Genomic DNA, 23085 nt, shown 5'->3' on the forward strand with positions numbered 1-23085 from the left:
TGAGGTTGATAATCCTTAATTTCTTTTATGCTAAACTTTTATATTTTAATTTTATTTATGTATTTATTTTGAGATACAGTCTTGCTCTGTTGCCCAGGCTGGAGTGCAGTAGTGTGATCTCAGCTTACTGCAACCTCGGCCTACTGGGTTCAAGCTATTCTCCTGTCTCAGCCTCCCAAGTAGCTGGGATTACAGGTGCCAGCCACTATGCTTGGCTAATTTTTGTATTTTCAGTAGAGACGGGGTTTCACCATGTTGCCCAGGCTGGTCTCGAACTTCTGACCTCAAGTGATCCACCCGCCTCAGCCTCCCAAAGTGCTGAGATTATAGGTGTGAGCCACTGCCTCCGGCCAGTTTATTTATTTTTATTTATTTATTTATTTTTGAGACGGAGTTTCATTCTTGTTGCCCAGGCTGGAGTGCAATGGCACAGTCTCAGCTCACTGCAACCTCCGCCTCCCAGGTTCAAGTGATTCTCCTGCCTCAGCCTCCCAAGCAGCTGGGACTACAGGCTCCTGCCACCATGCCCGGTTAATTTTCATATTTTTAGTAGAGACAGGGTTTCACCATGCTGACCAGGCTAGTCTTGAACTCCTGACCTTAGGTGATCCACCTGCCTTGGCCTCCCAAAGTGCTGGCATTACAGGCATGAGCCACGGCACTTGGCCTATTTATTTATTTTTAAGAGAGAGTCTAATTCTGCGGCCAGGCTGGAGTGCAGTGGTGTAATTGTAGCTCACTGCAGCCTTGAACTGCTGGACTCAAGTGATCTTCCTACCTCAGCCTCTGGAGTAGCTAGGACTACAGGTGTGTGCACACCCAGCCAATTTCTTTTTCTCTTTTCTTTTCTTCTTCCTCTTCTTCTTTTTTTTTTTTTTTTCCCGAGACAAGGTCTCCTCACTCTATAGCTCAGGCTGGAGTGCAGTGACATGATCACAGCTCAGTGCAGTGTTGACCTCCTGGGTCCAAACAATCCTCCTGCCTCAGCCTCCTGAGTAGCTAGGACCACAGTACCAGGCCTGGTTAATTTTTTGCATTTTGTTTTGTTTTGTTTTGTTTTTGAGAGAGTCTCGCTCTTGTTCCCCAGGCTGGAGTGCAATGGCGCGATTTTGGCTCACTACAAACTCTGCCTCCCAGGTTCAAGCGATTCTCCTGCCTCAGCCTCCTGAGTAGCTGGGATTACAGGCGCCTGCCACCACGCCCGGCTAATTTTTGTATTTTTAGTGGAGATGGGGTTTCACCATGTTGGCCAGGCTGGTCTTGAACTCCTGACCTTGGGTGATCCACCCGCCTCGGCCTCCCAAAGTGTTGGGATTACAGGCGTGAGCCACTGCGCCCAATTTTTTTTATTCTTAAAACATTTCTGACATTTTGTTTAACTTTCTTTTTGCTTTGGTCAATCTTTCTTTCTCTTTCCTTCTTTCCCCCTAACTACCCTTCCCTTCCCTTCCTCTCCCCTCCCCAATTCTCCCCTGTCCTTTCCTTTCTTCCCCTCTCCTTTTTCGACAGGGTCTCACACTGTTGCTCAGGCTGGAGTGCAGTGGTGCTATCACTACTCACTGCAGCCTCAATCCTTGGGCCCAAGTGATCCTTCTACCTCAGCCTCCTGAGTAGTTGGGACTGCAGGAGTACACAACTACACCCAACTAATTTTTGTTTTGTTTCGTTTTGTTTTTGTAGAGATGGAGTTTCTGTATGATGACCAGGCTGGTCTGGAACTCCTGAGTTAAAGTGATCCACCTGCTTTGGCCTCCCAAAGTGTTGGGATTACAGGCCTGAGCCACCCTGCCAGGCCTCTTTCTTTTCTTTTTCTTTCATTATTTCCTCTTTTTTTTTTTTTTTTAGCTGCTCCTTGCTGAGCAGGGCTAAGGAGTAAGCAGTGGTCTGCCCCAATCTTTCCATTATGTTTCTTTTTCTTATTGCTTTGTAACAGCTTTTTGTATTTTGTTTATTTCATCAATCATTTCTTCCTAGATTGTAAATTGTCTTTCAACCTTACCTAAAGTTTGCCATAAAGAAGTTTTGTCAATTTTTAGCTGTTCTTTGAAGATTTTAAAACATTAATTGCTAAAAAAAAAAAAAAAAACCAAAAAAACAAAAAAAAAACAAAAAAACCTGGGACAACAGAAAACATGGGTGGGCTACAAAGTATAACAGTCTTACATAGTCATTACCATTTTGATCTCTGGTCTCTTGCAAATGTGCTTCAAACCCCAGCTTGGGCACTTTCTGTCTGATTGTAGGGATTTTTTTTTCCTTTTTTTTTCTTTTTTAAGAGATGGGGGTCTCAGGCTGGGTGCAGTGGCTCACGCCTGTAATCCCAACACTTTGGGAAGCTGAGGCAGGTGGATCACCTGAGGTTAGGAGTTTGAGACTAGCCTGGCCAACATGGTGAAACCCTGAGACCAGCCTGGCCAACATGGTGAAACCCTATCTCTACTAAAAATACAAGAATTAGCCGGGCATGGTGGTGCATACCTGTAGTCCCACAGTTACTTGGGAGGCTGAGGTAAAAGAATCACTTGAACCCAGGAGGCTGAGGTTGCCATGAGCTGAGATCATGCCACTGCACTCCAGCCTGGGCGACAGAGTGAGAGATTCCGTTTCAAAAAAGAGAGAGAGAGAGAGAGAGAGAGAGAGAGGGAGAGAGCGCGCGATGGGGGTCTCACTCTGTCACCCAGACTGGCGTGATCATAGCTCACTGTAGCCTCAAACTCCTAGTCTTCAGTGATCCTCCTGCCTCAGCCTCCCAAGCAGCTGGAGTCACGGGTCTGAGCCACCTCGCCAGGCTGCAGGCAAATTTCTTAATCTCGCCAGGCTCCAGTCCTCCAGTCTATAAAACGGGAATAACAAAATTTGCTTATAGGAATTTGGGGAAACGTGTAGTTCTGGGTTTGGGTGAAGACCTCTGCCTTTCTCTGTAGTAGGTTCATAAATCAAATCACAGCAAACAGTCAGTGTCCTAAAAACTGAATTTATCTGGGTTTTCTAAGCAGACGGTTTGAGGAGTGGTGGAGAAAAAATTTGAGGAGAAATTAAGATTTACTGAGTACTTACCGCCAAGTAAGGTGCACTGGATCATGTTAATTGTTAACTCGTGGAAACTCTCCGGAGTGTGTACGCTTTCTTTCTTTTTCTTTTTTCTTTCTTTTTTTTTTTTTTTTTTTTTGAGATGGAGTTTCGCTCTTGTCGCCCAGGCTGGCGTGTAAGGGCATTGTCTTGGCTCGCTGCAACCTCCGCCTCCAGGGTTCAAGCGATTCACCTGCCTCAGCCTCCCGAGTAGCTGGGATTACAGGTGCCCGCCACCATGCCCGGCTAATTTTTGTATTTTTAGTAAAGACGGGATTTCACCATATTGGCCAGGCTGGTCTCGAACTCCTGACCTCGGGTGATTCGCCCGCCTCGGCCTCCCAAAGTGCAGGGATTACAGGAGTGAGTCACCGCGTCCGGCCCGGAGTGTGCATTATCCCAATTTTACGGGGAGTAATTGTGCTCACGGAATCCAGTTTTGTGGTCTCTAAGTCTAATCGGTTCACCACCAAGTCGCCATAGCGCGCCTCCGCACGGAAGCCCTCCAGGCACTTCTACTTTCCCCGACCCGCCTCCCGCTCCATCCGGTTACAGCGCCGTTAGCAGCGTGGGCGGAGTTGGTTCTGGCAGAACCAACTGGTTCGGCTTCTGGTGTCTCCCGCTCTCTCAATTAAAAGCCGGCTCCTTGCCTTTCGGCTTCCCCACCGTGCCTTTCGGGATTTGTAGTCAGACGCACTTCAGCCGGCTCTAAGGAGAGCAAAGACAAGACTCCAATTCCCAGCATCCCCCGCGCCGGGAGTGTGCATCGTCTATTCTAATCCTCTTCACTTTTCCACTCCTCCCCTTACCTCCCTTCTCTTGTGAATTCTCCATTCTGGGCTCTTGCCTGTGAAATCTTTCGTCGCTTTCCCCATCTTTTCTTCGCATTTTTTCACCATCTTTCCCTCAGTTTCCAGGAGCCAATGCGAGACTTTGGCTCCGATTAAGCGACGGCCCGAGACTCGGGGTGCGCGAGGAGGATCGACAGAGTGGTGAGGGGACCTAGGAGGGCGGGAGTGGCAGAGGTATAAGAGAGAGAGAGGTGGGTGAGAGGCGAGGAGTGGGAGGAAGGCAGGGAGAAGCTAGGAGATCGGAAGGCGTGGGTCAGGGTGAATGGCGTGAACTAGACTTGGGAAGGGAAAAGAGGTGGCTTTAGATTTGGGAAGCGTGGAGGGGAGAGGTTACCGCCGTACTTAGCAGAAGTGGGCTAAGAGAGAGAAGATAGGAAGTTCGGGTAGATTTGGAGCTTATAGACTGATCTGACCAGGAGGGATGGAAGAGAGAGGTGTGGGCTCAATTTTCTTTGTCTCTGTTTAGCCAAAGATGAGACAAGTCATTGAAATACAAAATGATCTTGCAAACACAGGACAGTTAACAATTCTGTCACTTGGTAATTGAGGAAAGACTGGAGTTGAAGGGCAGAAACAGGGTGAGGAGGCAAGAAAGGGACGGAGATTGGTCAGGTTTGCGAGAAACCAGAGGAGTTGAGTGTCATGGGAAAGGAGGCCACAGAAAAGGTGGGGTTATTGTGGGGACTGATGGATCTGGAATCAGAAAGGTCAGGGGTGACACTGGCATGAATGGTGGGGGTGCGCTTCTGATGTTTGCATTCCTCAGGTGATGGAGAGCACCCCTTCAAGGGGACTGAACCGAGTACACCTACAATGCAGGAATCTGCAGGAATTCTTAGGGGGCCTGAGCCCTGGGGTATTGGACCGATTATATGGGCACCCAGCCACTTGTCTGGCTGTCTTCAGGTGAGGATCCCCTTCATGGCAGGGAAATGTAATGGGGTCTGTGGACTGGAATAAAATATAACAGGTAAAAGTGTAGCAGGCTGGGGTAGGGGTGGGGACTGGGGGTGCGGGTTGGAAATTGCTCCAAAGTGTGGGGGCCAAAACAGCAGGACTGCTAAAGTTGTGGTGGAGTGAGATGAGATGTTTGAGAGTTAATTGAGGGCAGAGATGCAGATACAATGCAGCTTCTGATATTAACCTTTGACCTCTGTCCCTGTTCAGGGAGCTCCCATCCTTGGCTAAGAACTGGGTGATGCGGATGCTCTTTCTGGAGCAGCCTTTGCCACAAGCTGCTGTAGCCCTGTGGGTAAAGAAGGAATTCAGCAAGTAAGTCTCAGCCAGATACAAATTTCTCAACAGCTACATTTCCCAAACTACTGTTTCTTGGAGCACTTCCAGGACGTATTAATAGGTATATCACAAAACTTAAAAATAAATACATTTGGGAAACTCTGCATACTGCCTTTTCCCTTTTATTTATTTCCCAGCTGACCTCTTGCTTTCAAATGTATCTTCCCTCTTACAGAGTTATGTGTGATATCTGTAGTAAGGCTCTGATAGGTAATGCAGTAAAGAATTTGTCTTAAGAAGATACTAATTTCACTCTGTGGAACAATGTTCCAAGGATCAGCAAGTTCAGAACAGGCAGAGAGGTGGCTTTTATGGTCCTCCTTTTTGTTCTCCAAATACCCTGCTCACCTCTCTGCTTCTGTTCCAGGGCTCAGGAGGAAAGTACAGGGCTGCTGAGCGGCCTCCGGATCTGGCACACCCAGCTGCTCCCAGGCGGGCTCCAGGGCCTCATCCTCAACCCCATTTTCCGCCAGAACCTCCGCATTGCCCTTCTGGGTGGGTATGTCACTTCTGTCTCTTCCTAAGCTAGGGCAGGGGAACTGCTGCTTATTAAACCGCTAATTACAGTTTGGGAGGGGGAGCTGCTGGGGGCCTCCCTGGAACCTTGTAGTCTCCATGTTGGGAGCTCCTTTAGGAGTAAGTTGGATCAGATGCAGTGTGTGGTGTAGGAAATGTCCCCCACTCATGGCCCCTGAGGATAAGGGTGGAAAGATGGCAGAAGGGTGGCAAGGAACACAGACAGGGTTCCTTACTCTTTTTTTGTTGTTTTGTTTTGTGTGTTTTTGAGACAGAGTCTCGCTCTGTCACCCAGGCAGAGTGCAGTGGTGCGATCTTGGCTCAATGCAGCCTCCACCTCCTGGGTTCAAGTGATTCTCCTGCCTCAGCCTCCTGAGTGACTGGGATTACAGGCAACCACCAGCTAATTTTTTGTATTTTTTGTAGAGATGGGGTTTCACCATGTTGGCCAGGCTGGTCCAAACTCCTGACCTCAAGTGATCCGCCCATCTCGGCCTCCCAAAATACAGGGATTACAGGTGTGAGCCACTGCTCCTGGCCAGGGTTCCTTACTCTTGGCCCATCCTGCCCGTAGGGGGAAGGCCTGGTCTGATGACACAAGTCAGCTGGGACCAGACAAGCATGCCCGGGATGTTCCCTCCCTTGACAAGTATGCCGAGGAGCGATGGGAGGTAAGCACTTGGGACTGTGTGTGTCTCTGCTTGTGCTTCTACTTCCCATGGCCCTTGGAGCATGGTCTCCCTGTTCTCTTCTGTTCTTCAGGTGGTCTTGCACTTCATGGTGGGCTCTCCCAGTGCAGCTGTCAGCCAGGACTTGGCTCAGCTCCTCAGCCAGGCTGGGCTCATGAAGAGGTGAGGAAACCGGAGGTATAGCAGCTCTCTGCAGTGCCATCTCCTTGGGTCCCTAAGAAATGGTATCTGGGGCTAGTCAAGCTCAGAGGACGTTAGCTGGAAAAGGCAAGCTGAGTAGAATATAGCCAGAGATACAAAGAAAAAACGTGAGCGGACAAATGGGGGTAGTAGTCTTTCTCTGCATATCACCGTCATTGTCCCGGTCTTTGTCTGTAGTACTGAACCTGGAGAGCCGCCCTGCATTACTTCCGCTGGCTTCCAGTTCCTGTTGCTGGACACCCCGGCTCAGCTCTGGTACTTTATGTTGCAGTATTTGCAGACAGCCCAGGTGAGGACGCCGGGGCCACTTGCCAGTGTGCTCTGCTCCTCTCAGGTCTCACTGAGAGATTCCTGCCTACAGACTGTTCCCTGATTTTCTCTTCTCTGTCCCTTTCTTCCCATTGTCTCCCTCCCATCCCTCCTCCTTTGTCTCTGCCTCTTTCTCCCTAGAGCCGGGGCATGGACCTAGTAGAGATTCTCTCCTTCCTGTTCCAGCTCAGCTTCTCTACTCTGGGCAAGGTAAGCAGGGGCCTGAAGGGTATAGAGATGGGAAGGGGAAAGCAAGTTGTGGGGCAGTAGAGTGAGAAGATAAGAATGAACACAGAACGAGCAGAGATGGATGGAGAAAGACAGAATGAATGATGGGGTTGGGGGTGGGTGGGTTGTGTTTTGGACCCCAGCTGGAAACCTCTGTTCCTCAGGATTACTCTGTGGAAGGTATGAGTGATTCTCTGTTGAACTTCCTGCAACATCTGCGTGAGTTTGGGCTTGTTTTCCAGAGGAAGGTATGAGCGCCTAGATGAGTGGCTTCCAGGGAAGAAACAGGGTGGTGTGTTGCCTTCGCCTTTAAAAAGGAGTGGGGTCTCGGGGAAGTAGCAGGAAGCAGTTGCCAGAACTGAATACTTGGGTCTCTTGGGGGAGAGAAGTTGGAGGTTGAGGTTCTGCATCTTGGGAGGGATTGGATATTTCAGGCAGGAAGATGTAAGGCAGTGAATTCTGAGACAAGGCATCTGCCTTTCTATCCTTTCCAGAGGAAATCTCGGCGTTACTACCCCACGCGCCTGGCCATCAATCTCTCGTCAGGTGTCTCTGGAGCTGGGGGCACTGTGCATCAGCCAGGCTTCATTGTGGTGGAAACCAATTACCGACTGTATGCCTACACAGGTGAGGCGGGACAGAGTGCCCCGGAAGAGAAGGTTGAGGGTGAGGGAATGCCAGTTTCTGTTCATGTTTACCCGGCAGTTTTCAGAGCTCTCTGACATTTCTCATGACACTTGAAAGAAGGGCTTGAGGGAGTCTGGGTGTGGGGGTGGCCTCCTCATCCTCTTTCTATCCCTGGCTCAGAGTCGGAGCTGCAGATTGCCCTCATTGCCCTCTTCTCTGAGATGCTGTATCGGTTCCCCAACATGGTGGTGGCGCAGGTGACCCGGGAGAGTGTGCAGCAGGCAATCGCCAGTGGCATCACAGCCCAGCAGGTATTCCCACTTGGGAGAGGTAGAGCAGGAAGACAGGCTGCACTTGGGCTGTGGGGCACAGAGGGGCACATTATGGAAGGCTAGCTCTGAGTCTGTTATAATAGGTGGTGGTGAGTTGTCTGTGTTTGAAAGGAAATGAAGGCTTTGGGTGTGAGAACAGGTAGACTCTTGAGGGGAAAGAAACATGGAGGGAGGAGGTATAGCTGTGGATTTGTGCCTTGGCACCACCACATCCTAACTGTATAAACTAGACATAGTTGTTTTGCTTCTGTGAGCCTCAGTTTCCTCATCTAGTAAGTGACAGTTCTTACCTCAGGGTTGCAGGGATAATTCATTGGAAGAATAGGGGTAAAGCATTGAGCTTAGCACCTGCCATGCAATAAATGCTTAAAAAAAAAAAGTAGCTTTTGCTATTTTAAAGAAAGAAAAACAAAACATTACTGGAAAGGGTGAATGTGCCAGAAAAGGAATATCCCAAGTTGCTGGGAGCAGCAACTTGGGATAACAGCTGAACTGGGATGGGTGGAGTTGATGACAGGAGTTAGGAGTTTTTAGAATAAGCTGATGTTCCAGTGACATTAGGTGACAGCTCAGATGGCTTTCCTGCCTTCTTGCTGGAGCCCTCATGCCATTCTTGTCTGTTTTCCTAGATAATCCATTTCCTAAGGACACGGGCCCACCCAGTGATGCTCAAACAGGTACAGACAGGCTCCAAGATGTCAGAGGCTGGCAGCTGGTGATGAGATGATGGAAAAGAAAAAGGGGCATCCAAATCTGGGGAAGGAGCGGAGGGCCGGGTTGTCTGGGGCAGTATTCCTGAGTCCCTACAACCAACCCTTGCTCCTTGCAGACACCTGTGCTGCCCCCCACCATCACAGACCAGATCCGGCTCTGGGAGCTGGAAAGGGACAGACTCCGGTTCACTGAGGGTGAGTAGCTTCTGGTGGCCAAGTCTTGGTCATTGGCCAGAGAAAGGGCAGACAATTCAGTCTTGATAAAGTGTAAAAGCTTTTCATGCATTTTATTTTTTACTTCATGGACTAGGAGAGAAAAGCTGGCAAGACAGTTTTTTTGCTTGTTTGTTTTGGGGTGAGTCGGTAGTAAACAAATCGTCCCAAGTCAATGCACTTTGGATTTGGCTAGGAGAGGGAATAATTCACAGTAATTTGTATTAGGCCTTTTTGAATACGGCCGGATCACACTGGTGTTAAGATGAACCCCTGAGCAGACAAGCATAGAGAATTAGTTTCTAAAATTTCGGTGGGGGCGAGCCCAGACGCGTCCAGGGCTGCCACGAAGGAGCTGGGGGGATTCCCAACAGGAGCCCCGAGCTTCACTTTCTCGTCTTCTCCCCGCGCCCCTCCCGTCCTGCCAACCCCAGGTGTCTTGTATAACCAGTTCCTGTCGCAAGTGGACTTTGAGCTGCTGCTGGCCCACGCGCGGGAGCTGGGCGTGCTCGTGTTCGAGAACTCGGCCAAGCGGCTCATGGTGGTGACCCCGGCCGGGCACAGCGACGTCAAGCGCTTTTGGAAGCGGCAGAAACACAGCTCCTGAGAGCGCGGGACTTGGACCTCGGCGGGCGGGACCGGGCGGGGCGGGGCCTCAGAACTCAGGTGTTTTTTATTTACGCGTCAGGGCTTTTCTTGTCTAATAAAGTTGCGATAGCTAGCAGTGCGGTCCCGGGCGCCTCCCGGTGGGGTTTGCCTTCGCGGCGGACTCGCTCCTGTAGTCGACAGCCATTGGACCGGGAGGGAGAGGGTGGGGCCGAAGCCAGCTGCTGCGCATGCGCCGGCCGGGGTCCCGCCCCCATGCACCGCGCGGCTCCGGGGCCACGTTCCAGGGTCGGGTTAGGTGGAGCCCCCAGTCCCTGCCGCCGCGGGGCGCCCTGGGATAGCGGCGGGGCCTCCCGGTGAGCGCGCGCGGGGGCGGCCTCCTGGAAGTGGGAGACGCTGCGGGCCCTGGGCCCAGGCGTTGGGATGGGCGGGAAGGCCGGGCCGCGCCGGCCTGTGGGCACTGCAGGAGGCCCCTGGGCAGGTGGAGATCGCAGCGGCCCTGGCGGGACTCCTTGCTGGCTCCTGGGCGCGCTGATGCCCGTCATCTCCCTGAGTTTCTGAGCCCTATCCTCTCATGTGTCAGTGGTCACCGCTAAGTCCAGACACTCCGGTCCTGTTCCGGAAGGGCCCTGGTCTCCGTGGCTCCATGGCGCTGTCGACACCATGCACTCTAGCCCTCAAGGAGGAAAGGTGGTGTGGGATGGAATAGAGACTTGGAATTACAGACCTTTGCTAATTAGAGACAGGAAAGATGGGACAAGGGGAGTGACCCTCCTCCACCCCCATATCCTAATGTGCACTCTCTCTATCCAGAACAGATCTCGGCCCCTTTCCAAACACTCCTAATGCCTCATTTGCCTCTCGCCTCTTTTCGACCACCGTTTTGGGGGCTGAGGCACTCACGGGGCCTCCCCAGGTTTCATTCCGTTTCTACACAGTCGGAGCCCCATGGATCTCCTATCTCCCGGAGGAACCGTGAAGCCAAACAGAAACGCCTGCGAGAGAAGCAGGCGACTCTGGAGGCTGACATAGCAAGGGAGAGCAAGGTTAGGAGTTAGACAGCTTGTCCTTGGGTTTCTGAGATTTGGGAGGGGCTAGAGGAGATGGGCTGAAATGCAGTCTGGGGTATACAGGATCCCAGTCTCTTCTGCTTTCTCTTCTCAGTCACCTGCAGAATCCATTAAGGCCTGGAGTCCTAAGGAGGTAGTATTGTATGAAATCCCTACGAAACCCGGTGAAAAGAAAGGTAAGTAGAATAAGAAAGCCTTTTCTTTCACATTTGTGTTGCCAATTTGGCCTGCTGAAATGCAGCCTGGGAACAAGTTCAGTGGTTAGTGGAGCTCTCCTCTGCCTCCACAGATGTCTCTGGGCCCCTGCCGCCTGCATACAGTCCCCGATATGTTGAGGCTGCCTGGTACCCGTGGTGGGTACGAGAGGGCTTCTTCAAACCAGAATATCAGGTTAGTATCTGGCAGGCAGGGGTCCTAAATGATCTCCAGGACAGAGTGGCCGTTGAATACAACTGGAGCCTCAGAGTTGAGCTCACATTGTAGACCTTGCCTTCTTTCTGGCTCTGGTGTCTCCCAAGATTTCTCTTGGCGGGTTCCCCCTGGTCAATTCCCTCCTCTCCACTCTCCTCTGTTGTTTGCAGGAGTTCTTCCCTGAAGTTCTTTCTGTTCTGGAGACAGTAGAGGGTGCTCTTTCCCCAATCCAATTCTCTCTTGCTCCTTTGACTTTTTTTCTTCCTCTAGGCCCAGCTGCCCCAAGCTACCGGGGAGACCTTTTCCATGTGTATCCCACCTCCCAATGTCACTGGCTCCCTGCACATTGGCCACGCACTCACGGTGGCCATACAGGATGCCCTCGTGCGCTGGTGAGAGAGGAGTGGGGGCTCCTCGAGTTCTTGGAAGGGAAATAGGAAGGGCAGGAATGAGTAAGAATAAACATTTAATCCCAGGGGTTCACCGGAGGGCATTTTTGTTGCAGGCACCGGATGCGTGGGGATCAAGTGCTGTGGGTCCCTGGTTCAGATCACGCAGGAATTGCTACACAAGTATGTCTTCTGTTACATGTTCCTTTTTTGGGTAAAAGCAATTTCTTCCCCCAAAGCAACCTGACTCTGTTCATTTGCCCTGAATCCAACTGCAGGCTGTGGTGGAGAAACAACTGTGGAAGGAACGGGGAGTGAGGAGACACGAGCTGAGCCGGGAGGCCTTCCTTAGGGAGGTGTGGCAGTGGAAGGAGGCGTAAGTATGATGGGCAGGGCTCAGGGGGCCCAGATGGCAGATTTGGTTTCTTGCCTCCCACCACCATCACTCCTGACTTGTAATCCCTGGCGCTTCCCGGCACAGCCCTGACTTCCTCAGAGATGGAAGCTCTGGAGCCCCTTAACGTTTGGTGGAGTTTCCAAGCCTTATATGTATGGATATTACATATGCATTAGAATGTTCGTGTGTGTGTGTATTTTTTTATATGTATATATTTTTCTTTCTCTTTACTTACCCCAGTTTCTCTTGTCTAAATCTCACCTTCTTTCACTCGCCCATTCCCACCTTTCAATTCCCATGGAATTACCCTCATTCTTCCAGGTCTGTTATCTCATGCCATCTCTGTGAAGCATCTTTGGATTTCCCACAATATGACTATCCCTCCTCTCTTCCTATAGAAACTTTTGCCTCTTTTAATATCTTAGAAAACCCCATACTGGGTTTGTAAGTCCATTTCTATTAGCCTCTAGAGGCGAGATCAATGCCATCCTCACTTGATTTTCCTCCAACACCTGGCATTGCTGGGGACATCGCTGGACCTGGTACATAGGAAGTGCTTGGGAAGAGTTTGCTGACAAGGATCTCTCTGGGCACAGGAAAGGTGGAGAGATCTGTGAGCAGCTGCGAGCTCTGGGTGCCTCCCTGGACTGGGATCGAGAGTGTTTTACCATGGATGTTGTGAGTTCCGTGCCTTGGTCCCTGTGAGCATTGGGGAATGTTTAGAGATCTGTGTGGGGCAGGGAGGTAGCAATGCCTGGGTCCCTGAATAGGGTGATGGGCTGAGAAGTGGCTGTTAGAGGTGGACACTCAGGTCATTCCAGGGCTCCTCAGTGGCTGTGACTGAAGCTTTTGTGCGGCTCTACAAGGCGGGGTTGCTGTACCGGAACCGTCAGCTTGTCAACTGGTCATGTGCTTTAAGATCAGCCATCTCGGACATTGAGGTGAGGTGGAGAAAGCGAAGCAGGTTTGTGAGAGCTCTGAGGCAGAGTGGTCGTCAATGGTTAAGAGCTCAGACTTTGGAGCCAGGGTGCCTGGATTCAAATCTGAGGCCTGCCTATGACAGCTGTGTGGCTTGGCAGGCTGTTTAGTCTCTTTAAGCCTCAGCTTCCTCAGTCTGTAAATTAGAGATGATGGAATGCTTGCATCGTGGGGATGTTGTAAAAATTAAATGAGAATTCACATAGGTGCTTGGCAACATACCTGGCCATGGCTTAAGTGCCTGGCGAATATTTATTAGAAGTGTGACTGCATAAGCATTGGGTGAGGGCAGAGGGAGGTAGCTCCTGAATCCTCCAAATGGATTTTAGATGGATTGCAGGGAGGTTGGGCAGATGGATGAGTGGCAGAGTGAAGCCTGGGCATGAGCCTTGCAGAAAGGCTGCCCTCTGACCCAGCTTTCTCGGCGCTTCCAGGTGGAGAACCGGCCCCTGCCTGGCCGTACACAGCTTCGACTGCCTGGCTGCCCTACCCCTGTGTCTTTTGGCCTCCTATTTTCTGTTGCCTTCCCTGTGGATGGAGAGCCTGGTGAGCATAGTACTCTGCAGGGTCACCCATTTACCTCCATTTTTTATTTTCTGGAGCCCATGTTTGGCTGCTAGGAAACCGTCAGTCCATCTCCCACATGAACCTTGGTAATGTTCGCCTCAGTGTGGGCACTTACCCAGGATCTTCTGGGGGATGTACAAAAAGTGCATGTGGTTACTGCCCTTTGATAGCTTGGTGTGATTCTTCAGAAGTGCGCTACCCAGGAAAGAGACAGATCAGTTCTAAGGTGTGTGTTTTTTGTTTTGTTTTGTTTTTTTGTTTTGAGATGGAGTCTCACTCTTTTGCCCAGGCTGGAGTGCAATGGCACGATCTCAGCTCCTGCAACCTATGCTTCCCAGGTTCAAGCGATTCTTCTGTCTCAGCCTCCTGAGTAGCTGGGATTACAGGCGCGCGCCACCAGGCCCGGCTAATTTTTGTATTTTTAGTAGAAATGGGGTTTCACCATGTTGGTCAGGTTGGTCTCGAACTCCTGACCTTGTGATCCGCCTGCCTTGGCCTCCCAAAGTGCTGGGATTACAGGTGTGAGCCACCGCGCCCGGCCTCTAAGGTGTGGTTTTTATGGAAAATGTTCTGAAGAGCTCAAAGAAAGGGAAGACAGATGAGCTGGAAGAGTCAGAGGAAGCTGCTTGTAGGAGGAGCTGGTGCTCCCCCTGAAGAATGTACAGCATTTGTACACTGAGAATGTACACTGAGAATCCCCAGTGTCCTCTGGGCATCCAGCAAAAATTCTATTATAGTTGCTTTAATTAATGCTGCCCCCATTTCTTCCATGCAAATTATCAGGGAATTCCTTAGCACCAGACACCCTCTCAGGCCTCTGGTCATTAACTTATGGGAAACCCTGGGTTCCTATAAACACTGCCCCTACTTTTTTCTAGTCACTCCTGGGGGCCTCTTCCACCTTGACTACTCCCTGCCCCTTCCCCTTTCCAGTTGTACTGCGTTCAACTATGTTGGCAGTAAGGGGTGAGGATGATGACCACCTCTGAGTGTTTAAATGTTTGTCTTCAGATGCAGAGGTTGTGGTAGGAACCACGAGGCCAGAGACGCTGCCTGGAGACGTGGCTGTGGCTGTTCATCCAGATGACTCGAGATACACGGTAATACCCAGTGCGCTCTTGCACTCTGGCCTGCCCTGCCCATGGCCTTCTCGTCTTGGGTTTTAAATGGTGACTCTTTCTCTCTTGCTTCTAATTCTTTTTCCTTAGACTTCTCTCAGTGGTTCTGATTCGACTCCCTCCTCTTCTTATACTTTTTCTGTAGGTCAGGGGTTGACAAACTGGCCCATGGTCCTAATCCAGCTTGTGGCCTTTTTTTTTGAGATGGAGTCTCGCTCTGTCACCAAGGCTGGAGTGCAGTGGCGTGATCTCGGCTCACTGCAACCTCCACCTCCCAGGTTCAAGCAACTCTACCTCAGCCTCCTGAGTAGCTGGGAGTGTGGCACCACGCCTGGCACGTGCCACCACACCCGGCTAATTTTTTGTATTTTTACAAAAATTAGTAATTAATTTTTTAAGTAATGTAATTTTTAAGTAATGTAATTTAGTAGAGATGATGGGGTGTCACCATGTTAGCCAGTATAGTCTCAATCTCCTGACTCGTGATCTGCCCATCTTGGCCTCCCAAAGTGCTGGGATTACAGGCATGAGCCACCGTGCCCGGCCGCTTGCGGCTTTTATATTATTTATGGCTGCTATTGTATACCCTCTCCAGCTCTGCCGCAGTGGCAGAATAGAGTAACTGTGCAGATTGAATTTGTCTCTAGGCCCGAAAGCCTAAAATATCTACATTCTGGCCCCTTAAGAGTTTGTTGACCTTGCTCTAGCTCGCTACCTTCCACCTTCTACCTTCTTATTCTTGGGATTCTCACGCCCTAGCCCAGACCCTTCCACCCCTCACAGGTGCCTGTCCCTGATCCCTCTCCCTTCCCTTCAGCATCTACACGGGCGACAGCTTCGTCACCCCTTGATGGGACAGCCTCTTCCCCTCATCACGGACTATGCTGTTCAGCCACATGTGGGCACAGGTGAGTGGAAGTCAGGGAGGGAGAGAAAGTTGGGGGTCCTGGAGGAGAGGGGAGGGAACCAGGAGGAAGAGGAAGGTAGGAGTGGGAGATCCTCATATAGGGTGGTCTGAGTGGGGAATGGGAGGGAGGCACAGACAGAGAAAGTCGTGGGGCCTGGGGTGGTGTGGGTGATGATGATACATCTGGAAAAGCAAAAGCCAAGGTCAGGTTCAGTACTCACCATGGCTGTGCTCCCCAAGGGGCAGTGAAGGTGACTCCAGCTCACAGTCCTGCCGATGCTGAGATGGGGGCCCGACACGGCTTGAGCCCTCTGAATGTCATTGCGGAGGATGGGACCATGACCTCCCTCTGCGGGGACTGGCTGCAGGTGGTACCATCCTATGTTACCCCATCCTTTAGGGGCACTCTGTCCCCCTACTCCTCCTCCCAGTTTCTTATTTCTCTAGAGGCCTTTAATCTTTACTCTTGCCGCTTTTTCTCCAGGGTCTTCACCGGTTTGTGGCCCGGGAAAAGATAGTGTCTGTGCTGAGTGAACGGGGCCTGTTCCGGGGCCTCCAGAACCACCCCATGGTACTACCCATCTGCAGGTAACCTCATTTTAACTCCTTTACTAAGGACTACCCCTAAAAGGGAATGTATGAAGCTTAAGGGTGACAATAGGATGGGCTCTGCACCCCTCTGTTAGAATATGAGCTTCGTGTCGGTTTTATTCACTATTGTATCCTCAGTACCAAGGGCCTGGCATGGCATGGGGTCTTGTGCCCCTGGGAGAAGTCACAGGGCCGGAAGAGCAGTGGACTCACCCTGTCTCCCTTTCAGCCGTTCTGGGGACGTGATAGAATACCTGCTGAAGAGCCAGTGGTTTGTCCGCTGCCAGGAAATGGGGGCCCGAGCTGCCCAGGTGAGGCTGCAGTGTAGGAAGGACTGGGGCCAGGGGTTGGGGGAGCTCCCTGAGAATTGGAATGAAGAAACGGGAAGCAGGAGACCTCCTGCCCCAAAGACCTCTCCAGCTGTGGTAACTGAGAGGATGTGTGGGATGGAGGCTGGGTGGCTCAGCAAGGGCTGGCTCATATCCTTACTTAAGCCCAGAATCTTGGCAAGAGGCCTGGGAGGTCCTTCTGAGTTTTAAAATGACCTCAGAGGCCACTCGTCCTATCTGTGGAGGTGAGGCCATGCAGGAAGGGAAACATTGTCTAAAGGCCCTTTTCCCTCCAGGCTGTGGAGTCGGGGGCCCTGGAGCTCAGTCCCTCCTTCCACCAGAAGAACTGGCAGCACTGGTTTTCCCATATTGGGTAAGGGTAGGGTAAGGGGAGCTCTCGTGGAGATGGGGTGGGGGGACCGACTGGTTATTCTAAGACTTCATGGATGTCCTCCCGGCAGGGACTGGTGTGTCTCCCGGCAGCTGTGGTGGGGCCATCAGATTCCAGCCTACCTGGTTGTAGAGGACCACACACAGGTGGGTAGGAAGAAGCACCCGGAGGGCCGGGTATGGCGCAGAGCACCTAGCCCAGGAGTCAGAGCTCCGCAGTGCCAGGCCCTGCTCCTGCCTGGTAATGTGCTTCATGCTGTAGTCATGTAACGTTCTGTGCGATCAAAGCTCCCTGAAGTGGTGTTTCTTTATCTCACCCCTGGAGGAACTTGGCCACTCTAAGACCACATGAGAGGATGTGAAAACCAAGGGACATTTGCACCTGTCAGCTGTTCTTCCTCACTCTCCCCGACTCCTTCCTACTTTTGCAGGGAGAAGAGGACTGTTGGGTGGTTGGGCAGTCAGAGGCTGAGGCCAGAGAGGTAGCAGCAGAACTGACAGGGAGGCCAGGGGCAGAGCTGGTCCTGGAGAGGGGTGAGTGCCTGAGCTGGGGAGGGATGTACAGGGGAGTGGGGGACTGGGCATCTGGGCCTTTGAGGGGAGCTGATCCTGAGATGGAGAAGGTAGGGTCAGGAAAGTTGGGAATGGAGCCAAAGGGGACAGCCCTGGTCTCTGGGGGTGGAGGTTGGCCTAGAATGGTGGCGCAGTGGTCTGAGGTCCTAGAAGCCAAGGTTCCAATTGTCCCCATTCTTTTTCTCTTTCCCAGACCCTGATGTCCTGGACACTTGGTTCTCTTCTGCCCTGTTCCCCTTTTCTGCCCTGGGCTGGCCCCAAGAGGTGAGGTGGGTTGAGAGGGCGAAAGTGAAGGGGAAACGATAAGGAAGGGACGGCTGGGCCCCCACAGAGGCTTGAGGGGGGCCCGGGACCTGGGCCTCTTACTGCTCCTCTTCCCCCTAGACCCCAGACCTTGCTCGTTTCTACCCGCTGTCCCTTTTGGAAACGGGCAGTGACCTTCTGCTGTTCTGGGTGGGCCGCATGGTCATGTTGGGGACCCAGCTCACAGGGCAGCTGCCCTTCAGCAAGGTAACAGCCCTTCAGCGACCCCAGTGTTCCCCAAACCTTGTCCTCCCTTCTAACCCTTAATGTCCTTTCCACGTTCCCGATTCCTTTTACCCAATTCACTTCCCACCCTACCCCCAAAAGTATGGAGGCCAGAGGGCCAGAGATCTCAAGGGAAGGAAACCCCCCTCTGCTGACCCCTCCCTGCCCCCAGGTGCTTCTTCATCCCATGGTTCGGGACAGGCAGGGCCGGAAGATGAGCAAGTCCCTGGGGAATGTGCTGGACCCAAGAGACATCATCAGTGGGGTGGAGATGCAGGTGAGGACAAAGCACCCACTGGAGGGACAGGGTTTGTAGGAGAGAGGAAGGGAGGCTGAGGGAGTGAGGCCAGCAAGTGTGACTCTTGTAGAGGCAGGGCCTTTGACCTGGGCTGTAAATTATCCCCTTCCATCCCCAGGTGCTGCAGGAAAAGCTGAGAAGTGGAAATTTGGACCCCGCAGAGCTGGCCATTGTGGCTGCAGCACAGGTGAGTCATCGCTGCCTGCCCCCTCCCAGCTCTAGCTCACCGCCTCTGGCTTCCTCTGCATCCCGGGTCCTGGCCCTGTAGCCACAAAGGCATCTGCCACCCTTCTTCCTCTGGTTGCAGAAAAAGGACTTTCCTCATGGGATCCCTGAGTGTGGGACAGATGCCCTGAGATTCACACTCTGCTCCCATGGAGTTCAGGGTAAGCCTGGGTGAGGGGTCTCGGGGTGAGCAGAGAGCAGCAGGCGCCTGTGCAGGGGCAGGGCAGGGGCAGGACTTCCGGTGCTGCCGCCACCTACATGCAGACTACCTCGATTCTCCCCTTCCAGGGGGTGACTTGCGCCTGTCAGTCTCTGAGGTCCAGAGCTGCCGACATTTCTGCAACAAGATCTGGAATGCTCTGCGCTTTATCCTCAATGCCTTAGGGGAGAAATTTGTGCCACAGCCTGCTGAGGAGGTAAGAAAAAGCAGAGATGCTTGGGAGTAGGGTAGTCAGGTGTCAGAGGGCCAAGGTGGCATCTGGAAGGAAAGGAGGCAGGGGAGGGGGAGTCAGGCCATCCTGGTCCTGAAGCCCCTTTTGCCTGCAGCTGTCTCCCTCCTCCCACATGGACGCCTGGATCCTGAGCCGCCTTGCCCTGGCCGCCCGGGAGTGTGAGCGGGGCTTCCTTACCCGAGAGCTCTCGCTTGTCACTCACGCCCTGCACCACTTCTGGCTCCACAACCTCTGTGACGTCTACCTGGTGAGTGAGGCTGGGGGAGGCTTGGCATTCCCATGCCTGCTTCTAATTCCTCTGGAAATCCGATTCCAAGGCAGAGAGCTCTGGAGTTAATAATTCCCCAGTTATCCCCTCAGTTAGGAAAGGAGAGGAGAGGAGATGAGGGAGTCTCAGTTCCCCTCTTCCTGGGACTGGTTTTGGCAGTGCAGCCCAGGCACTGTTGCCTGCCTGTCACCTGGGGAGAGGAGGAGGAGGGAGACTTCTAGAAATGTCTCACAAGTCAGTGTCAGAAGGCAGAGGGGAATTTTTTCAGTCCCTGTAGTTGCTGAGTTTGGCCCATGGGCAGGCTGCGTCCTGAGAGAGGCCTGGGAGGGACTAACAGTGGTCTTTAGACCAAGGGTTCTCACGCTGTCCTACGTCCAGAGCACCTGGAGGGCTTGTGCCTCCAAAGCACATGGATCCTCCCGCCACCCCAGAGTGGCTCCTTCAGCAGGTTGGGGTCGGGGTGGGTGGGTGCCATGAATATTCATTTCTTGTCCCAAGTGGTGCTGCTGCTGCTGGCTGTGGACCACTGCCCTAGCTCAGCCTTTTAAAAACCTCTGTTCCCTATTGATAAGCAAAAAACTCAATGATTTTTCCCCTAAACTACACGTTTCCCTGGAAATCCTGTCCCCGTGTACTGCAGAGAGTTTCTGCCTTGAATTTCCCTTCTTTGTGCTGAATGTGTCCTGGGACTATGGATCATATCAGAAGTGTTAAGTGCTTCCGCCTGTCCCTCTCTCCCAGGACCCATGGCCTGCCCCGCTGGCGGGTAGGGCAGTGGCTGTAGGGAGGAGGGCTGTGGCCCTGGGCCTATCCTCTGACCATCGGCTTCCTCTCCAGGAGGCTGTGAAGCCTGTGCTGTGGCACTCACCCCGCCCCCCAGGGCCCCCTCAGGTCCTGTTCTCCTGCGCTGACATCGGCCTCCGCCTCTTGGCCCCACTGATGCCCTTCCTGGCTGAAGAGCTGTGGCAGAGGCTGCCCCCCAGGCCTGGTTGTCCCCCTGCCCCCAGCATCTCGGTTGCCCCCTACCCCAGCACCTGCAGCTTGGTGAGTCCCACGCACCTGGGAGTGGGCCATGGCACCTCGGAGTGGCCCGCGGGTGAAGGGTGGGGATTGCCTTCTGAAGGGGTTTGCTGCAGGGGGCTCATCTGTGGGAATGGTTCGCACTTTGCTGTGGAGCCCTGGGGAGGATGGATTGTTCCTGCAGGGTTGCTGCGATGGGTCTTGAGGGACAGTATTAGCGTAGTGCTCAAGAGCAGGACTCTGTTGCTAGACTGCTGTTTTCGAGCTGTGTGATCGAGCCTCAGTTTCCCCCAGGTTTAAACTAGGAACAGTAATAGTATGTTATGGTTTTGATAAGGGTTGGATAAGTTAGTAATAGAGTGTCCCCAAAATCTCAGTGCAGCTTGAATAATTTCAGAAGGATAAATGCTATGAACTCACCCAAAAATTATTTTTAAATTTAACTATTTATATTTATACTTATTTGGTTTTGAGTTTTGACTAATTCATTTTAAATTCTAATTCATTTTTGGTTGGCCATTTCAATCAGAGCAACTAAACAGACATCAAACACTGATCATCTAAAACCTCTCAAATGACACGGCACTTTTTGTCATGTTCCTTGAGATAGTGGATTTTCTGTGGTGCTGAGGACAGATCTTATTGCCCTAAGGAGATGGGCTGGATGGGTCGAGAACAGAGCCAGAAGGGTTGGTACTGAGGCTCTCAGGAGCCCTTTTGCCAACTCTGGGTCCCCCCGATTGTCAGGAGCACTGGCGCCAGCCGGAGCTGGAGCGGCGCTTCTCCCGGGTCCAAGAGGTTGTGCAGGTGCTAAGGGCTCTCCGAGCCACGTACCAGCTCACCAAAGCCCGGCCCCGAGGTGAGGCAAGGCGGGTCCTGGGCTCAGGTCCTGCAGGAAAAGGGGGCTGGTGGGGAAAAGAGCAGAGCCTGAAGGGCAGACCCCCCATTAGGAGGTGCAGGGTGGGAAGGGAGGCAGGAGCTGAGGCCTTGCCTCTGACAAGTTTCTTTGTTTCCAGTGCTGCTGCAGAGCTCAGAGCCTGGGGACCAGGGCCTCTTTGAGGCCTTCTTGGAGCCCCTGGGCACCCTGGGCCACTGTGGGGCTGTGGGCCTGTTACCCCCAGGCGCAGCAGCTCCCTCCGGCTGGGCCCAGGCTCCACTCAGTGACACGGTTCAGGTCTACATGGAGCTGCAGGTGACCAGAGGGAATGGGGAGGGTTAGGGCAGGCTTGGGAAGCATGCTGGGAGGAAGGGAGGGGCTGGGCTGTATAAAGCAGGGGAAGGGACCTTCTAATGGAGGATGGAGGCCTGGCAGCAGGCAGATGTCTGAGCCTTTTCTCCCTGTTCTTCCCTAGGGCCTGGTGGACCCCCAGATCCAGCTCCCTCTGTTAGCCGCCCGAAGGTCCAAGTTGCAGAAGCAGCTTGATGGCCTCATGGCCAGGACCCCATCAGAAGGGGAGGCAGGGACTCAGAGGCAACAAAGGGTAAGCTGAGGGAAGCCCCCAGAAGGCTCAACCCCTGAGGGAATGTGGGCCAGGAGGGGCCTCATTCCTGGATCCTCACCTCCTTTTCTCCTCGTCCAGCTTTCTTCCCTCCAGCTGGAATTGTCAAAACTGGACAAGGCGGCCTCTCACCTCCGGCAGCTGATGGATGAGCCTCCAGCCCCAGGGAGCCCGGAGCTCTAATTCATCATCCCCATCAGTTTTCCTCCCTCTCAGACCTATCTTTGAGGACAAACAGATTTGTCAGCTGTCAGGGTGCAGTGGGACATCAGAGACTATGTGGTCCATCGCCTTCATTGTGTAAATGAGGAAACAGACTGGCTTGGTCGCAGTGACTGTGGCGTCCTTGAGATGCTCACATTACTGCCCAGCCTGCCTCCCACCAGGAAGTCTGGGAATGAGGAGATTCAGATAAACTTTTAAAATCCCAAACATGTGTTTATGGCTCTTTGGTCCCCTTTGCTCCTAGTGGTGACTTTTGTGCTTCTGAGTTGTCCCTTGAGAGCTTGGCCTGGGAAAAGAGGAGGGGGGGTTCTCGCTGGAGGAAGAGGAGCTTTCTAGTCATGGGTAGGGCTTGGGCACAGTGGTCCCGGTTCTACCTACTTTCTGGACTAACTGACTGGCTTTTGCAGGTTCTTTCTCCTTCACTTCTCACTAAATGGAAGCTTCCCTGCTCCTTGGCCCTATCTCTAGAGTTGCTGAGAGAAGCAGGACTTCCTCCAGACCTGATGGGCTGCGGGCTGTGCTGCAAATGGCGTGCCCCACCTTCTGTGCTCAGACACCTGAGTGCCAGAGACACACTGCCCAGCCTCTGAGTTACACATTCACAGCACAGCCGGCCACCTTACACACGCCAAACACCGTCTCATCTCCATGGAATTCAGGGGCCTGGCCCTTCCACACCCAGAGTACATTCTGTCCAGCAGCTCTGAGGAGCCTGTCCTGGGCTGGGTCCTTTGTGGTGCTAGATGTACAATGCCATTTAATCCTACTGAAAACCTCACGAGGCGGGTGTTAGCTCCATTTGGAGATTTTTATTTTTACTTTATTTTTGAGACAGGGTCTCACTCTGTTGCTCAGGCTGGAGTGCAGTGGCATAATCATGGCTCACTGTAGCCTCAACCTCTAGGGCTCTAGTGATCTTCTTGCCTCAGACTCCCGAGTAGCTGGGACCACAGGTGTGCACCACTATGCTCTTTTTTTTTTTTTTTTTTTTGGAGATGGAGTCTTGCTCTGTTGTCCAGGCTGGAATGCAATGGCGAGATCTCAGCTCACTGCAACCTCTACCTCCCTGGTATAAGTGATTCTCCTGCCTTAGCCTCCTGACTAGCTGGGATTACAGGTGTCTGTCACCACACTCAGCTAATTTTTTTTTTTTTGTATTTTTAGTAGAGACAAGGTTTCATCATGTTGGCCAGGCTGGTT

General features: G+C 52.4%; 2 protein-coding genes across 11 annotated transcripts; both read left to right on the top strand.

Annotated features, from left to right (window-relative positions):
• Positions 1-3862: 3862 nt before the first annotated feature.
• On the top strand, positions 3863-9768 carry GTF2H4 (general transcription factor IIH subunit 4). Of its 5 annotated transcripts, none has more exons than XM_007973180.3 (14): positions 3864-4061; positions 4687-4826; positions 5088-5192; positions 5584-5715; positions 6307-6403; positions 6495-6583; positions 6800-6911; positions 7073-7141; positions 7324-7407; positions 7654-7786; positions 7967-8097; positions 8748-8795; positions 8948-9026; positions 9479-9768. In XM_007973180.3, the coding sequence occupies exons 2-14, from the start codon at positions 4690-4692 to the stop codon at positions 9649-9651; spliced, it is 1389 nt and encodes a 462-aa protein (XP_007971371.1). In that variant the 5' UTR covers positions 3864-4061; positions 4687-4689; the 3' UTR covers positions 9652-9768. The 5 variants fall into 5 exon arrangements, with proteins under 5 accessions (XP_072861922.1, XP_007971371.1, XP_072861921.1 ...); XM_073005820.1 differs by having other exon boundaries at positions 3864-4036; positions 7654-7825; XM_073005819.1 differs by having other exon boundaries at positions 3865-4061; positions 7654-7825.
• Positions 9769-9874: 106 nt separating this feature from the next.
• VARS2 (valyl-tRNA synthetase 2, mitochondrial) lies at positions 9875-22092 on the top strand. 6 transcript variants are annotated; one of them, XM_073005817.1, is made up of 30 exons: positions 9875-10036; positions 10464-10696; positions 10815-10896; positions 11010-11110; positions 11402-11523; positions 11637-11703; positions 11799-11896; positions 12514-12595; positions 12739-12858; positions 13330-13441; positions 14474-14562; positions 15398-15488; positions 15728-15855; positions 15972-16075; positions 16308-16389; positions 16704-16780; positions 16869-16944; positions 17229-17331; positions 17564-17634; positions 17755-17880; positions 18071-18175; positions 18315-18383; positions 18504-18582; positions 18710-18837; positions 18968-19120; positions 19979-20185; positions 20909-21020; positions 21178-21353; positions 21514-21642; positions 21742-22092. In XM_073005817.1, exons 2-30 carry the CDS (start codon positions 10496-10498, stop codon positions 21841-21843), a joined length of 3192 nt encoding a protein of 1063 aa, XP_072861918.1. In that variant the 5' UTR covers positions 9875-10036; positions 10464-10495; the 3' UTR covers positions 21844-22092. The 6 variants fall into 6 exon arrangements, with proteins under 6 accessions (XP_072861918.1, XP_007971375.3, XP_007971377.3 ...); XM_007973184.3 differs by having other exon boundaries at positions 9875-10006; XM_007973186.3 differs by having other exon boundaries at positions 9875-10006; positions 10469-10696.
• Positions 22093-23085: the final 993 nt, after the last annotated feature.

The sequence above is a fragment of the Chlorocebus sabaeus genome, chromosome 17 (genome assembly GCF_047675955.1).
Source record: "Chlorocebus sabaeus isolate Y175 chromosome 17, mChlSab1.0.hap1, whole genome shotgun sequence".
Taxonomy (NCBI): domain Eukaryota; kingdom Metazoa; phylum Chordata; class Mammalia; order Primates; family Cercopithecidae; genus Chlorocebus; species Chlorocebus sabaeus.